We start from the raw sequence: 17,849 nt of genomic DNA, 5'->3' as shown, positions 1-17,849 counted from the left end.
ATCCAGGAGTATACAAGAGGTGCTATATCACCATTGTTTCTTAAAGCTGAATAGTACTCCATCGTATACATATACCACATTTTATTAATCCACTGAAACTGTCTTATAAATGGAATCATATAGTATGTCACTGTTTGTCATTCTGGCTTATTTTCTTTAGCATAATGCATTTGAGATTCATCTGTGTTGTGGTATATATCAATAGTGTAGGCCTTTTTTATTGCTGAATAGTATTCTATCATGTGGTTATATCACAGTTTGCTTATTTATTTACCAATAAAGAGACATATAGGTTGTTTCCAGTTTTTGGCAATAATAAGGGCTCTATAAACATTTACCTATGGGTTTTTGTATGTATGTAAGCTTTCATTTCTCTTGGGTAAATGAATAAATAAGAGTATGATTGCTGGGTCATAACTGTGTTTGTATAACTTTATAAGGAACTATCAAACTGTTTTCCAAAGTGACTGCATCATTTTATAGTCACAGTAGCAGTGTATGAGCTTTTCAGTTGTTCTGCATCCTTGCCAACATTTTTTTTTTATTTATTTTATTTTATTTTATTTATTTATTTTTTTTGAGACAGAGTCTCACTCTGTTGCCCAGGCTAGAGTGCTGTGGCATCATCCTCGCTCACAGCAACCTCAAACTCCTGGGCTCAAGCAATCCTCCTGCCTCAGCCTCCCAGAGAGCTAGGATTACAGGCGTGAGCCACCGTGCCTGGCCCCTTGCCAACATTTGATATTTTAAGGGTTTTTTTTTTTTTCCTAACTTTAGCCATTCTAATAGAAATATAGTCATATCTCATTGTGGTTTTAATTTTCTTTGATGACTAGTGATGTTGTATATCTTCGTGTGCTTATATTTGTATATTGTATATTTATGTATCTTCATTGGTGAAATGTTTTTTTAAATCTTTTGCCAATTTTTTTATTTTATTGTTAAATATTGATGAATATAAATCCTTTGCCAAGTATATGTTTTGAAAATATTTTCTCCTAGTCTGTAGTTTGTCTTCTCATTCTTTTAGTATAATTTATCAATTTTATGCCTAATTCAAGATCAGAAGATTTTCTCCTCTGTTTTCTTCTAGAAGCTTTATGTTTTAAAATTTTACATTTAGATCCATGAGCCATTTTGAGTTATTTTAGTATCGTTTGAAATATGGGTTGAGTTTTGTTTTGTTTTACATCTGGATCTCCAGTAGTTCCAGCACTATCTGTTGAAAAGACTCTCCTCTTTGCATTGAATTGCATTTTCACCTTTGTCAAAAATCAATTGCTCAGGGTGAGCATGATCGCTCATGCTTGTAATCCCAGCATTTTGGGAGGATCACTTGAGGAAAGGAGTTCGAGACCAGCCTCAGCAATATAGTGAAACCCTATCTGTAAAAAAAAATTTATTTTATTTTATTTTATTATTATTATTTTTAGGCTGGTCAAGAAGCATTTTAAAATTAGCTGGGGCTGGTGGCTTGCACCTGTAGTCCCAGCTACCTAGGAGGTTGAGATGGAGGATTCCTTGAGGACAGGTGTTTGAGGCTTCAGTAAGCTATGATTGTGCCTATGAATAGCCACTGTACTCCAGCCTGGACAACATAGCAAGACTCTGTCTTGGGAAAAAAAAAAGAAGAAGAAGAAATAATGTGTTCTCAGTACATCATAATATCAGGAACCACTTTATGTCAGTTTGTCATATTACTGATGCTGTTAACTTTAATTACTTGATTAAAGTGGCATCTGTCAAGTTTATCTACCTTATAATAATTAATGAGGATCTTGTGAAGAGATAATTTAAGTCTATATATCTCGTTATTCTTTAGTCACTAGTTTACTGTCCAGTGATGATTCTTGCCTAAATTGGTTATTACTATGATAGTTGTCAAACAGTGATTTTTCTTATTTTTTTCCAAGGTTTTTGTTTGTTTTTGAGACAGAGTCTTGCTCTGTCTCCTGGGCTAGAGTGCATGGCTTTGTCAGAGCTCACTGCAACCTCAAACTCCTGGGTTCTCTGCTCTTGCTCAGGCTGGGCTAGAACTGCTGACCTTGAGGGATCCTTCCCCCTTGGCCTCTCAGAGTGCTAGGGTTACAGGCGTGAGCCACTGGGCCTGGCCTGTAATACGTTTTGACATCCGGAAGCATGAGTCCTATAGCTTTGTTCTTTCTTAAGATTGTTTTGGCTATATAGTCTTTTGTCATTTTGTATGAATTTGAGGATTGTTTTTGCTATTTCTATAAAAAATGCCATTGTGATTTTGATAGGGATTACATTGAATCTATAGATCACTTTAGATAGTATGGACATTTACACAATATTGTCTTCCAGTCCATGAACATGGGATGTCTTTATTTGTGTCTTTAATTTCCTTCAGCAATTCCTATAGTTTTCAGTGTGCAGATCTTTCACCTCTTTGGTTAAGTTTACTGCAAAGTATTTTATTATTTTTGATGCCATTGTAAATGGGATCGTTTTCTTAATTTCCTTTTCAAGTTGCTTATTGTTAAATCTATAGAAGCACAGATTTTGCATGTTAATTTTGTATTCTGGAAATTTGGTGAATTCATTTACTAGTTCTAATAGTTTTCTTATATGAAATCTTTTCTGATTTGAATGCCTTTTCTTTTTTTCATGAATCCTTTTCTTTTTCTTGCCTAATTGCTCTGACTAGTATTTGCAGTATTATGTTGAACACAAACGGTGAAAGTGGGCATCCTTGTCTTGTTCCTGATCTTAAAGGAAGGGCTTTCAATTTTTCACCATTGAGTATGATATTAGCTGTGGGGTTTTCACATGTGGCCTTTGTTATGTAACGGTAATTTTCTTCTATTCCCAGTTTTTTTCAATGTTTTTGTTATGAAGGGCATTGAAGTTTATCAAATGTATTTTCTGCATCTATTGAGATGATGTGATTTTTTTTATCCTCTGTTCTGTTAATATCGCATACCACATTGATTGATTTTTATGTGTTGAACTGTTTTCGCATCCCAGGGATAAACCCACGTGGTCATGGTGTTATAATCCTTATAGTATGCTGTTAAATTTGGTTTGATGGTAGTTTGTTAAGGACTTTTACATCTATATTTATCAGGGATCATTCATTCTTTTTTTTTTTTTTTCCAAGACAGAGTCTTGCTCTGCTGCCTGGGCTAGAGTGCTGTGGTGTCAGGCTAGCTCACAGCAACCTCAAACTCCTGGGCTCAAGCAATCCTTCTGCCTCAGCCTCCCAAGTAGCTGGGACTACAGGCATGTGCCACCAGGCCCGGCTGATTTTTTCTGTATGTTTTTAGTTGTCCAGCTAATTTCTTTCTATTTTTGTAGAGACAGGGTCTCACTTTTGCTCAGGCTGGTCTTGAACTGACCTTGAGTGATCCTCCCACCTCAGCCTCCCAGAGTGCTAGGATTACAGGCGTGAGCCACCACTCCTGGCCAGGGGTCATTCTTTTAGTATGTTTTTTTTAGATTTGGTGTCAGGGTAATGCTGAACTCATAAAATGAATTAGGAAGTATTCCCTCTTTTTTAATTTTTGGGAAAGTTTAAGAAAGATTGATGTGAATTCTTCTTAAATGCTTGGTAGAATTCACCAGGTAGGCCATATGGTCCTGGGATTTTCTTTGTTTTGAGGTTTTTATTTCTGATCCAGTTTCCTTACTTGTTATTGGTCTGTTCAGATTTTTCTTCATAATTCAGTCTTCATAGGTTGTATGTCTCTAGGAATTTATTCATTTCTTTTAGATTATCCAGTTTATTGGTATATAATTGTTCATATTGCTTACAATCCATTTAATTTCTGTGACATTAGTTGTAATCTCCTATTTCTGATTTCATTTATTTAAGTCATCTCTCTTTTTAATTTAGCTAAAGGTTTATCAATTTTTAAAAACTTTTCAAAAACCCAATTGTTAGTTTCATCATTTTTTTCTATTCTCTATTTTATTTATTTCTGCTCTTATCTTTATTATTTCCTTTTCTTCCTAACTTTGGGCTTAGTTTTTTCTTTTTCTAGTTTCTGTAGGTATAGACTTAGATTCTTTATTTGAGGCCTTTTTTCATTCTTAATATAGGTGTTTATCATTATAAATTTCCTTCTTAGAACTGTTTTGCTGCATAAGTTTTGGTATGTTTTGTTTTCATTTTTGTTTATCTCAAGGTAGTTTTTGTTGGTTTTTAAAATTTTATTTTTGAAACAGAATCTCATTCTGTTACCCAGGCTGAAGTGCAGTGGTGTGATCATAGCTCACTGTAACCTCAAACTTCTGGGCTCAAGCAAATCTCCCACTTTAGCTTCCCAAGTAGCTGTGACTACAGGTGCATGCCACAATGCCTGGCTAAGATTTAAAATTTATTTGTAGAGGTGGGGTCTCACTATATTGCCCAGGCTGGTCTTGAACCCCTGGCTTCAAGCAATCCTCCTGCCTTGGCCTCCCAAAGTGCTGGGATTACAGGCATGAGCCAGCATGCCTAGCCTCAAAATAGTTTTTTTAATTTCCCTTTTGATTTAATCTTTCACCCATTAGTTATTCAAGAGTTTGTTGTTTAATTTTCTCTTTTTTTAAATTTTTCATGTTTTTTTCCTGCCATTAACTTCTAATTTCATTCCATTGTGGTCTGAAAATGTACTTAGTATGATTTTAATCTTTATAAATTTAGTATGGCTTGTTTTGTGACCTAACATCTGACCTATCTTAGAGAATGTTCTGTGTGTGCTTGAGAAGAATGTGTATTCTGCTCTTGTTCAGTAGAATGTTGTATATATACTTGTTAGGTCTGTTTGGTCTATAGGATTGTTCAAGTCCTGTGTTTCCTTATTGATCTCTATCCGTTACTGAAAGTGGGATGTTGAAATCTCTTACTGTTATTATGTTGCTGTCTCTTTCTCCCTTTGGTTCTGTCCAATGTTTGCATTATATATTTGAGTGCTCTGATACTGGTTGCATATATAATTGCCACATCTTCCTGGTGAGTTAACCTTTTATTACTATATAATGTTCTTCTTGTCTCTTTTGACAGTTTTTGCTTAAAGTCTGTTTTTTCTGAAACAGTATGGCCACCCCTACTTTCTTGTGGTCACCATTACACAGAGTATCTTTTTCTATCCTTTTACTTTCTGCCTATTTGTGTCTTTAAATTGAAAGTGAGTCTACTATAGACAACATAGAGATAGATCTTGGTTTTTTAATCCATTCAGCCACTCTATTTTTTGGCTGGTGAGTTTAATTCATTTAAATTTAAAGTAATTCTTGATAGGGAAGAACTTACTATTGTCATTTTGTTTATTGTTTCTTGTCTATAAGCTATAAGCTTTATTGTTCCTCTTTTCCTCTCTTGCTCTCTTTTTGTTTCATTGATTTTTATTAATCAGACATGCTTTGATTCCTTTATCATTTTCTTTCTTTCTTTTTCTTTTCTTTTTTTTTTTTTTTTTTTTTTTTTTTTTTTTGACAGGGTCTTGCTTTGTCACCCAGGCTAGTGTAGTGGCATCATCATAGCTCACTGCAACCTCAGGCCCCTGGGCTCAAGGGATCCTCCTGCCTCAGCCCCAAGAGTAGCTGGGGCTATAGGCATGGGCCACCACACCTGGCTGATTTTTCTACTTTTTGTAGAGACAGGGTCTTGCTCTTGTTCAGGCTGGTCTGGAACTCCTGACTTCCAGCAGTCTTCCCACCTTGGCCTCCCAAAATGCTGAGATTGCAGACTTGAGCCACCACCATACCCTGCCCGTTTATCATTTTCTTTTGTGTATCTTCTGTGCATATTTTCTTTGTGGTTACCATGGCACTTACTTAAGACATCTTTTAATTATAATAATCTGTTTTAAGCTGTTAACAATTTAATGTGGCTGGGCGTGGTGGCTCACACCTGTAATCCTAGCACTCTTGGAGGCCGAGGGAGGAAGGAACACTTGAGGTCAGGAGTTCAAGAGCAGCCTGAGCAAGAGCGAGACCCTGTCTCTACTAAAAATAGAAAAACTTAGCTGGGCAACTAAAAATAGAAAAAGTTAGCTGGGCATGGTGGTGTGCACCTGTTGTCCCAGCTATTCAGGAGGCTGAGGAAGGAAGATCGCTTGAGCCCAGGCTGTGAGCTAGGCTAATGCCACAGCACTCTAGCCTGGGCAACAGAGTGAGACTGTCTCAAAAAAACAAACTTAATGTCAATCACATACAAATACTCTACACTTTTACTTCTCTCACACACACAGACTTTGTATTATCAATGTCCTAAATTACATCTTTTTATATGGTGAATACTTTTTATATTTGTATAGTTATTTTTTATACTTTTAGCTTCTATACCATAATTAAAGCTATAAGACAAATCTTATGGTGATAAACTTCCTCAGTTTTTGTTTATCTGGGGAAGACTTTATTTCCTTTGTGTTTTTGAAAGACAGTATTGCTAGATATAATACTCTTGGTTGGCAGTATTTTTTCTTTCAGCACTTTATATTGTCCCATTCTCTTCTGCCCTGCAAGATTTCTGCTGAGAAACCTGCTGACAGTCTTATAGTTGTTTCCTTGTATGTGATAAGTTGCTTCTTTCCTTCTTACTTTTAAAATTCTTTCTCTATCTTTCACTTTTGATAATTTTGGTTAACTGTGTCTTAATGTGGATTTCTTTGGTTTATCCGGTTGAAGACCATTGGCTTCTTCAGTCTGGATATACATTTCCTTCCCCAGATTTGAGAAGTTTTCAGCCATCATATCTTCAAATAAACATTCTGTTCTTTTCTCTTTTTTTTTTGAGACAGAGTCTCACTCTTTTGCCTAGGCTAGAGTGCCGTGGTGTCAGCCTAGCTCACAGCAACCTCAAACGCCTGGGCTCAAGCGATCCTCCTGCTTCAGCCTCCCGGGTAGCTGGGACTACAGGCACGCAGCACCATGCCTGGCTAATTTTTTTCTATTTTTAGTTGTTTGGCTAATTTCTTTCTATTTATAGTAGAGACAAGGTCTTGCTCTTGCTCAGGCTGGTCTCGAACTCCTGAGCTCAAGCAATCCTCCCACCTCGGCCTCCCAGAGTGCTAGGATTACAGATGTGGGCCACCGCGCCCGGCCTATTCCTTTCTCTTTCTCTTTCTCTCTCTTCTCCTTTTGGGACTTTCATAATGTGTAAATTGGTCTATTCGTGGTGTCCCATAAGTCCCTTATGCTTTCTTTAGTCTTTTCCATTCTTCTTATTTTTTTTTGGAGACAGAGTCTTGCTATGTCACTGTGGTTAGAGTGCGGTGGTGTCATCGTAGCTCACTGCAACCTCAAACTCCTGGGCTCAGGTGATCCTCTTGCCTCTGCCTCCCAGTAGTTGGGACTACAGGTGTGTACCACGATGCCCATCTAATTTTTCTGTTCTTAGTAGAGAGGGAGTCTCGCTCTTGCTCAGGCTGGTCTTGAACTCCTGAGTCTCTTTCCTCCTAGAGTACTAGGCTTACAGGCGTGAGCCACCATGGCCAGCTATTCTTCTTTCTTATTGTTCCTTTGACTGTATAATTTCAAATAACCTGTCTTTGAGTTTGTTGATCCTTTTGGTTGATCAAGTCTGCTTTTGAAACCCTTTAGTGAATTTTTCAGTGCTCTTATTATATTCTTCAGCTCCCAAAGCTCTTTTTGGTTCTTTTTATATTTTCAGTCTTTTTGTTGATGTTCGTTCTTTGTTCATGCATTATTTTCTTAAATTCATAGAGCGTCTTTATGAGTTACTTTGAATACTTCGTTAGGTAATTTATATACCTCTTTCTTTAGGATTGGATTATGGAGGTTTATTTTGATCCTTTGGTTCATGTTTCTTTGTTTTTTCATGTATCTTGTAACTCTGTGACGGCATCTGTACATTTGAAAAAATAGCGACTTCTCCCAGTCTTCATGGGTTAGCAATGTTCAGGGGAAAATCGTGTTCAATCACTGTCACGAATCAGCTCAGCTAGGTGTTTTGGGGACCTATGAAACCTTTTTGGCCAATACAATTTCTCTGGACCTCTGCCTGTATTTTCTCTATCATAGAGAGGCTTGCTGGTTCCTTTTTCAGGAGCTCGTAATTTCTGGCTCCCTCTAGTGTCTGTCTGCAGCACTGCAAATTCTCTGGTTCTACAGCAGCAAGCCATCCCCCCCTCTCATTTTCAGTGACCACCAGGCATCCAAAGTATGCCAACTCCCCAAATCAGGCGAGCAGCCTTCCTAAAAGCTGGAGAGCCTGATGCACATTCTGTTTCTCTCCCTCTCTCCTGAGGTTGAAACTTCAAGTTGGGCCCTTCTCCCAGTGTCATGAAGTCATGCTGCCCACAGCAAGCAGCTCTCCACTATTCTTTGTTCTCAGCAGCCCCCAGGCATCCCAAGTATGTTGCTTCCATCAGCACTCCAAGTGAGACAAGACAGAAACCAGTCTCTCCGGCAGTCCTCTGAAGAGCCAGAACACTAGATATACACTTTGCTCTTCTGCTCTTCTTCCCTCCAGAGGGAGAAGTCATAAGCTGGAATGTTCTAGCCTGGCACTGAGCTGTACTGGTACGGGGGAGGGGCTGATGGGGATAAAGTTAAATTGTTCTTACCCGTTTCAATTTGCTGTGCTTGGCTTTGTGCTCACGTGGGGTATTGCAACTTCTTAACCGGATTGTGGAATTGTCATAAAGGTATTTTGTTCTGTATAACATTGTTAAATCAGTGTTTCTGTGGGAGAACAAGGCCTGAGAATTCCTGTTCTCCCGTCTTGCTGGCATCACACTCTTTCCCCTATCTCTTTAGACTGTTGGCTCAGAGGTGAAATGACTTCAGAAACCCACCACATATTGATTATGATCCTGCGTGCTTGCCACTTTAAGGACATTTTGAGGCCACATTGAGTATAAATAATCATCTTTTGGAAAAGCCACATTCAGTTCCACACTTTTTTCCTTTGTTTTTTTGTCTTTGCAAAGTCTGGCTTTTTGGAATGAAGACAAAGTTGAGTCTGGTAATAGGGATATGTGTCGACCTTTATACTTACAATTTCTATTTCTAGAGTACATAGTATATTGACAGATTTGAAACTAAAATACAAAGAGAAAGACTTAAACTTTCTACATATGAAGTTCTCCAAGCAAAATAGTGTGTTCATAACCATAATGTTCTTGTTTTAGGACTGTAATGTCTGTATTTAAATTCTTTAAAAAATACTTGATAAATAGTAATCAGATCATTGCAGACTCTCATATTCAAGGTTTAGGTGGTAACAGTAATAGTCACACTAATTATGTCAAATATGATAAATTTTCTGTGTGTCTAGAGTCAGAACATAAAATAGAAATGTTCTGTTATAGCTATAAATGGTTAAGAATATATAGACTCTAGAATCAGAATGCCTGGGTTTGGGTCCTGGTTCCACCAGTCATCAGGCAGGTGATCAGGGTCAAGTTATTTAGCCATTTTTAATCTTATTTTTTCTTTTTTGCCTCATTCTCCCCACCTATAAAATGGGTATGATGATAATAGCACCTACCTCATATTTTGTGAGAATTGGATGAGATTATTTATAGATAGATACAAAATATTTGGAACAGTGCCTAGAATATAGTAAGTGCTATTCCTTGTTAGCTACTATTATTTAGAAAAGAACAATTGTGATAAGATTGCTTTTTCTTTAAGCTAGTAGCTGTTAGGTATCACGTTATATTTTTAAAAGATGAAATGATCTTTCTACTTCATTTACAGAGTTGAAACTGTGGGACAACCAGACAGAAGAGACAGCATAGGGGTGTGTGCAGAAAAACAGAATGGATATGAGTCTCTGCAGCGGGATCAAGCTGTGTGCATTAGTACCAATGGTAAGAGTTAAATACTTGTCATTCTCCTTGGAATCTGTGAATTACTGTAGTAAGATATGAATCTGTCCCAATGTTACATGTTTGTAGTAGGAAATGAGAGTGTTTGTATCTTAATGATTTAATTTATTTTGCTACCATGAGCCAGCATTGTCCTACGACAGATCATTTAACCTGTATCTGTAGTACTCTTTGATGCCTTACTCCATAGTAATCACACTTTTAAAAATCACTACCAAGACATGCTAATATTTTGTGGTGTGGGGTCAAGCATTAAGTAGAACAAGATTCTTGTTTATTCCATATGAAACAATCGTGTTATTTCACAGGATGTCATTTTATAATGGTGTCAGGTTTCTTTTGATGCTCTTGATAAGGGAAACTCACAGTCTCTGTTGGAAAAGAGTAGTACCCTCGACCAAAACTCCAAAATGTGATAAAGGTTTAAGCTTTTTCTCCTGCCATGGGGATGAGGGTTAATTAACGTATTTAAGTGTGTTATCTATGTCCTGTTGTCATTTCAAAGTGTTTTTTAAAATCTGAATTAGGAAATTAGTTGTGTTACCAGTAAGAGAAGCTATTTCTATTCTCTTAGCTATTGCTCACATGTAAATGACTCTTTAACATTTTAGGTGCAGTTTTTGTAAATGGAAAAGAAATGACTAATCAGTTGCCTGCAGTTACTTCTGGATCCACTGTAACATTTGACGTTGAAGCTGTGACTCTAGGAACCACCAATAATAACGAAGGTGGAAACTTCAAGCTTCGAGTAACTATTAGCTCGAATAACAGAGAAGTGGTTTTTGATTGGTTACTTGATCAATCTTGTGGTTCTCTTTACTTTGGATGCTCATTTTTCTATCCTGGATGGAAAGTGTTAGTGTTTTAGACTTTTGGATGCTTGGCTTTGTTTTCAGGGTTGAAGGTAGCTGTCCTCAGCCCAGTTTAGTTGTAACTGATAAAAAATAGTTTATTTCATCTCTCAGGCCATTGGAAATAGAACGTGTTTACTGGATTCCTTTTGTAATATTTTAGCAGTAAGTGACTTAAATGTTGTGGACAAAACCATAATTTAATTAATTTTATTCTTAGCATATTTTTAGTTGAAATATATCACAATAAAAATCAAATTGGCTTTAAAAGTACGAAAAGATATAGAAAGTCCTACACCTGTCCACTGTACTTCTTTTTTTCTTTTCTTTTTTTCTGGTAGAGACGGGGTCTCACTATTGCTCAGTCTGGTCTCAAACTCCTGGGCTCAAGTAGTCCTTCCGCCTCAGCCTCCCAAAGTGCTAGGATTATAGGCATGAGCCAGTGTGCCTGGCCTGTACTTCTTAAAATTGGTTATTAGTACAAAAACTTAATGTATTATTTATTAAATCATCATCAGGATCCAAGGCCATATAAAAATATTAGAATAAAACAACAGGAATAGACCAGGTGGAAGCCAGAGTTCTGTAATATACATTTACTCATGTGCTTTCCACATGAGTATGTTAACTGTGCTCTCTATGTTCAGGTATTGGTAAGCAGTGTTGACTTTTATTCCGTGTTAATAATCTTTCCTTTTTCTCTTTTCCTTTCTTTTCCTCCCCTCTCCCTCTCTCCCCTCCCCCTCTCCCTCCCTCTCCCTCTCTCTCTCTCCCTCTCCTCTTTTCTTTTCTCTTTTTGAGACAAGATCTCACTCTGTCACCGAGGCTGGAGTGCAGTGGCCTGATCATAGTTTATTGCAGCCCCAAACTCCTGAGCTCAAGCCATCCTCCTGCCTCAACCTCCCAAGTAGCTAGGGCTACAAGTGCATGGCACCACACTTGGCTAATTTTTCTTATTTTTTGTAGAGATGGGATTTCACTTTGTTGCTCAGGCCGGTCTTAAACTCCTGGGCTCAAGTAATCCTCCAATGTCTGTCTCCCAAAGTGCTGGGATTATAGGTGTGAGTCACTGCACCTGGCCCGTATTCAGTAACCTTTTAAGTCCCTAAAAGTATTATTATTTTTTCAATTTTTAAAACACCTGAGCAAATGTCTATGTGTATATATGTGTATACATATGTATATACACACGTGTGTGTACAAGGGTCTCGCTCTGTTGCCTGAGCTAGAGTGCAGTGGCGTCGTCATAGCTCACAGCAACCTCAAACTCTTGGGCTCAAGTGATCCTCCTGCCTCAGCCTTCCAGGTAGCTGGGACTACAGGTGTATGTGACTACACCAGGTTGATTTTTCTGTTTTTTGTAGAGACAGGGTCTCGCTTTTGCTCAGGTTGGACTGGAACTCCTGGCTTCAAGCATTTCTCGCACCTCAGCCTCCCACAGTGTTAGGATTACAGGTGTGCACAGCCACACCAGGCTAATTTTTAAAATTTTTATAGAGACAGGAATCTCGCTGTGTTGCTCAGGCTGGTCTTAAACTCCTGGCCTCAAGTGATCCTCCCACCTTGGCCTCCCAAAGTGTTAGGATTACAGCCACTGTACCCGGCTCATAATAGGCAAGTGTTATCTTTTGTTCTTTCCTTGCAATTTGATTCAAGATAGGCTAGAGGATTTTTACAGGGTAAAACTACTTATAGAAGTAGTATGCACAGCAGTGTTAGCCATTTCACATGTATGTAATATGGACATGTACATTCCAGCCTCAGTGATGTGTGTTACTATTTGTAGGGTATGAGCTACAGTCCAGTTTAATGCCAGTTTGATAAATGGTCTTTTAGTGGACAAAAAATATATAGGGTAAATACTTAACCTATTTTTTTGAAAACATAAATTTGTATAAAATATTTATTTGAAGGACTTAATATGTAAAAATAATGGTCTTAACTTGCTATACCAGCCTACGGATTTTTTTTAATGTGAATTTTTTTTTCTTTTTTTCATTTTACTGGTAGTAGAAAAAGAAAAGCAAGTGTGTTATTTTTGTAAGATAACTTATTTGGGGATTCATGTTCCCTGTGAGACAATCATGACCTTTTCCCCTTATCTTTTTATATATAAGTAGCCTTTCACTTGTTTAGTGATTGTTAAGAAGATGTTCTAGAATGTAGATGCCTTGTCCAGCCATCTGAATCAAAATAAAAGACTAAAAGTTCAATGTGTGTATTATTTTCTTACGTGAGATTTGATGAATCCAATTTTAACCTACTTTTCATTAGAAGGGAAAAAGGGTTTCTTGTGGCTCCAGGCATTTTAATTAGATATCATTGTAACATGTGAAAGGTTACTTGTACTTTCTTATATTCTGTGTGTCTGATGCTGAGCATAGTGCCTGACACATAACATGTGTACGATACATGTTGGATTGAATGAGTGTAGATGAATTGTTTTCTCCAAAACCTCTTCATCCCATTCCTTTCATTCATGAAATATTTGTTGAACATATTTATTTCTTGTCCTCTATAGGAAAATGACATCTTAAATTTCTACCTATAGAATCTGCCTTTTCACAGAAATGACTTAAACCTAACTTAATTCTAGACAGGACTGGGTTGTAATATTTTGAACTTTGAAACTAATTTAAATATTGATTTTTTTCCTTGAACTGTGAACTGAAGATTTTTAAAAGAAAACCAACTCATTCTGTTCAGATAGGTAAAGGAACTTCATATTCTAAAACCATGTGGTTGGAGGGAAGAGAGAGTTTGGGTGATGATATAATGATAAGAATCGATATTTATTGGGTCCCTACTATGTGCCAGGCACAATGCTAGATTTTCAAAATACATTGATTATCTCATTTAATCCACATTACTCTTATGATGTTGGTATTACTATTATTTCTACTTTACAGGTTAAAAAACTTAGGCTCAAGAGATGTGAATTAATTTGTTTACAGTCATGGCTAGTCTTGCCAGAACTCTAGCCCGTACCTCTTCTACTATGGATCCCCAGCTCTTAACTGTTGTGCTCCTGGGAGGACTGGACACTAAGGGGAAAGCCACAGCTGAAGATAATAACTGACAGGGTGGTAAATGGTAGAAATGCCTGGCATGTCACTGAGGAAAGACTGACTAAATCTGCCCAAAATGCTCAGAGAGCAAAGTACTCCATGAGCCAGTTCTTAATAGATGAGAAATTTGATAAGCTCAGACCTGGCACCTGAAGCAGAAGGGAAAGAATTTGCGGTCACAGTGGAGAGAAGAACGGGGTGTGTTAGGGCATCCCGCAAGATCATGGTGGTGGGAGTGCCATGTGAGATGGCAGTGAAGGTCTGAGGGTGCAATGGCAGAAGTCCGCCAAGGTAGACTGGCATCACATTGTGAGGTTTATATACCAAGTTAAAGAATTCATATTTAATCTTACAGGTAAAAAGATTTATTTTCAAAAGATGAATTGGAAGAAAAGATACTGGTCAGTAGACTGTTATCCTTGAGAGACATTAAGCTGTGAAATGAGCCAGTGGCAGTAGGGATGCATATCCAATAGATGCTTAAATTAGACCCAAAAGGAATTGATGATTGATGTGAAGGTAGGGGTGAAGAAGAGAGTTAAACTGAATTTGTAGCTTGACTGTTGGCGACATCCATAATTAGGGAAGTAATAGTCCCACTCTGCTTTAAGTAGAAAAGTATGTTTAGTTTTGACGTGTGCTCTTTAAGAAGGACATTAGCAAATGTAATTTGTTTATATAACGGTATGGAAAAATCTGATGTTTTCTCTGTACCATAATATTTTAGGTCATTAAATATGAAAAGTCTGATTTCAAATGAAAAGTATAGTTTATTATATCTCAAACAAGAAGCAGTCCAGGTAATCAAAGTATGTGCCTAAACTATCGACACAGTTTTGCCATCATAGTGGTAGCTTGCTTATGCCAGCAGCGAAGAAGCCTGGAGAGCAAGTGGCAATGAAATCATGAAAGGCATTTTACACAGCTTGTTGAGAATTGAATATTTTTCTTTGCAAGAAGTGGTCCAAAGCCTGGAAGAAGTGGTAGTCAGTTGGAGCAAGGTGTGGTGAATACAGTGGATGACAGAGTTTTCAAGTCCAGCTTCTATAGTTTGAGCAGCATTGTCTTTTGTGACAAGTGGTCTTGCAAGAGGATTAACTTGTCTCTGTTGACCAATCTCAGCTGCTTAATCACAAGCATCCTCATTGTTTCATCCAACTGGTTGTAGTAGACATCCGTTGTAATCTACCTGACCAGGTTTCATGAAGCTGTAGTGGATAATACCAACGCTGGACCTCCAAACAGACACCATTAGCTTTTTTTGATGAATATTCAGTTTTGGATTGTGTTTTGGCACTTCATCTTTATAAAACCATTGTGCCGAATGCTTGTGATTGTTGAAAAGAATCCATGTTTCATCACATGTAACAATATGGTATAGAAATGGTTCACCTTTATGTCATCACAGCAAAGAAAGGCAAGCTTGCAGATGATTTCTGAAGCGTGTTTAATTCATATGGTACCCATCTATGCAGCTTCTTTACCTTGCTGATTTGTTTCAAATGGTCCAATGTTGTTGGAATAGTAATGTCAAACTTTGCTGCTAATTCATAAGTAGGTTTAGATGGATTCACTTCCACTACAGCTTTCAGCTCATCATTATCCACCTTGGTCTCAGGTCACCACATGGCTCATTTTCAAGATTAAAATCCCCAGAATGGAAGTTCTCAAACCATCTATGTACTGTGCGTTCATTAGCCACATCTTTCCCAAACACTTTGTTGATATTTCAAGCTGCCTGCGCTGCATTGCTTCCATAGCGGGACTCACATTCAGAACTAACAAGAATTTTTTTTACTTATCCATCCATGGTTTCACAAAAATTGCTCTAAAAAAAAATTGAAAGATAATCACAAGCCAAAATGTGCGTTTGAAAGACTGAGAATGTACCTTCACGATTAAAAAAAAACGTGTCAAAGTGAAATGTTAGAGATATCAATAGTCAAACTTAGTACTTAAGGAAATTGGACATTCTATGCTTAATAACCTAATATATTTGCTACTATAATGAACAGAATTCTATTAGCTCCATATTTTTCTCTCCCCCCAAAATATTCTGTATAAACTACAAAAGATTTACTCTTAAGTGCTCCCCTTTTCTTTGTTCCCCTTGTTCTCCACATATAACAATCGATTTTGCTACAGGTTTGTTTTTCCTTGCCTCTTCGGATATATTCAATTATTCACTAAAATGTACTAGATGGATTCTAGAAGGTTTTTAGTGGTAGCGGTGTAGTTTTTAATATCTTATGATCCACACATCAAAATAGAACAACTAGATAGATAGCAAATGTAAAATCCCATGGACAACATTTAAAATAAGACCAGGTGACAAGGTACCCCCACAAATCCCAAAATACAAGCTAGTGGATACAAACCACAAACCGCTGCAAGACCTGCATGATCTCAGTGTCTGTGCAGGAGCAAGGAGAAGGGGCAGAGCCTGACAGATGTGAGAACAGGAGAAACCCAAAATAGTCAATAGACACTCACTGGAAAGCACCATGGAACAATTTGGAAACAGCAGCTGAAATTCAAGGGATTTTCCTCTCCGATACCAGGTGAGTGCAGTGGGCCCCATGGCAAGTGTATTTGGAAATGCTCAAGATCACTCTCAGATTCAGTGATTTGCCATAAGGACACAGAACTCAAAAGGATATAGATTAAAATAAGCAATAGAAAATGGCACATAGGGCAGGGGTCAGGATAGACCAGGTACAAGCTTCCATTTGTCCTCTCCCAGTGGAATCATAGATAGCACTTAAGTCTTCAAGCTACAATGTTTGACAATACAGAGTAGCATTGTCAATCAGGGAAATGCATCTAAGCCTTGGTTTTTATTGCGAATGAGCCATGTAGTTATGGCTGCCTCCCCACGTGTCTGACCTTAGTCTCTGGCTTTTCCCATGTCAAGCTCGTAATACATGGCTCAAGGCCGCCAGGTAAACAAGGACACTCTTACCAGGCAGGATATTGCAAGGGCCAAACCTTTCTTTAGAATGTGAAGAATGTGGACAACCCAGAACTGCTTGTTAACCCTTTGCTGCACAGTAAGAAAATCTGAGGGCGCTGGAGTGGTCTGGCCCTTATGAATTCTCAAAACTAACCTGCTAGACTCTTCTAGGATAGGCTCCCACACTGAGGAAAAATTGGTGGGAGTAGAATTAAAATCAAGCAGAATACTTGCCTGGCAGGAGAGATACTATGATCAAGAAGGTGGGCTGGACGTAGCTGCACATGCCTATAGTCCCAGCTAGTCGGGACTGAGGCAGGAAGATTGCTTGGGCCCAGGAGTTCAAGGCTGCAGTGAGCTATGATTGCACCACTGCACTCCAGCCTGGGTGACAGAACGAGACCCCATTTCTAAAAAAAAAAAAAAAACAAGGTAGCAGAATAACATCCCTATAGACAATGAAGGCACATAAGAAAGACATGTCCACAGAACAGTTAGCTTACAGGTTTGATCTATTTCATAGTTAACTAAAAGACATTAAGAAAGTGATACAAAACTACATTGAGGCTGGGTGCAGTGGCTCACGCCTGTAATCCTAGCACTCTGGGAGGCTGAGGTGGGAGGATCGCTCGAGGTCAGGAGTTCGAGACCAGCCTGAGCAAGAGTGAGACCCCGTCTCTACTAAAAATAGAAATTAGCTGGACAACTAAAAATATATACATAGAAAAAATTAGCCGGGCATGGTGGCGCATGCCTGTAGTCCCAGTTACTCAGGAGGCTGAGGCAGCAGGATTGCTTGAGCCCAGGAGTTTGAGGTTGCTATGAGCTAGGCTGATGCCACAGCACTCTAGCCCGGGCAACAGAGCGAGACTCTCCAAAAAAAAAAAAAAAAAAACTGTATTGAAAGAGCACACTGTATACCTAAGAATACAGAACAACCAACACCACCAGGTCATATCTCAGTAAAATTACTGGGTTTTAGAGAAAAAAATAAAATAGACATTTAGAAAAAAGAGTACATGACTTAGAATGAAAATTAGATTATCATTAGAATAATTTCACAGCAGTGAGCTATGAGGATGCCACCACACTCCACACTCTAGCCTGGGCAACAGAGCAAGATGCTGTCTCAAAAAAAAAAAAAATATATGTGTGTGTATATATATATACACAC

At 38.0% G+C, this 17,849-nt stretch overlaps 1 protein-coding gene across 1 annotated transcript in view; it reads left to right on the top strand.

Annotated features, from left to right (window-relative positions):
• The window catches only part of CRLF3 (cytokine receptor-like factor 3), a 55,332-nt gene extending 44,508 nt beyond the window's left edge, over window positions 1-10,824 (top strand). The window contains exons 5-6 of the mRNA XM_012648231.1: window positions 9,673-9,785; window positions 10,415-10,824. Coding sequence (XP_012503685.1) covers window positions 9,673-9,785; window positions 10,415-10,671 — 370 coding nt within the window. The 3' untranslated portion in view covers window positions 10,672-10,824. The remainder of the gene's footprint in view (window positions 1-9,672; window positions 9,786-10,414) is intronic.
• Window positions 10,825-17,849: the final 7,025 nt, after the last annotated feature.

Source organism: Propithecus coquereli, unplaced genomic scaffold (genome assembly GCF_000956105.1).
Source record: "Propithecus coquereli isolate 6110/MARCELLA unplaced genomic scaffold, Pcoq_1.0 Scaffold281, whole genome shotgun sequence".
Lineage (NCBI taxonomy): Eukaryota > Metazoa > Chordata > Mammalia > Primates > Indriidae > Propithecus > Propithecus coquereli.
The sequence above is the reverse complement of the archived record's forward strand: the minus strand, read 5'-3'. Positions and strand labels throughout refer to the sequence as shown.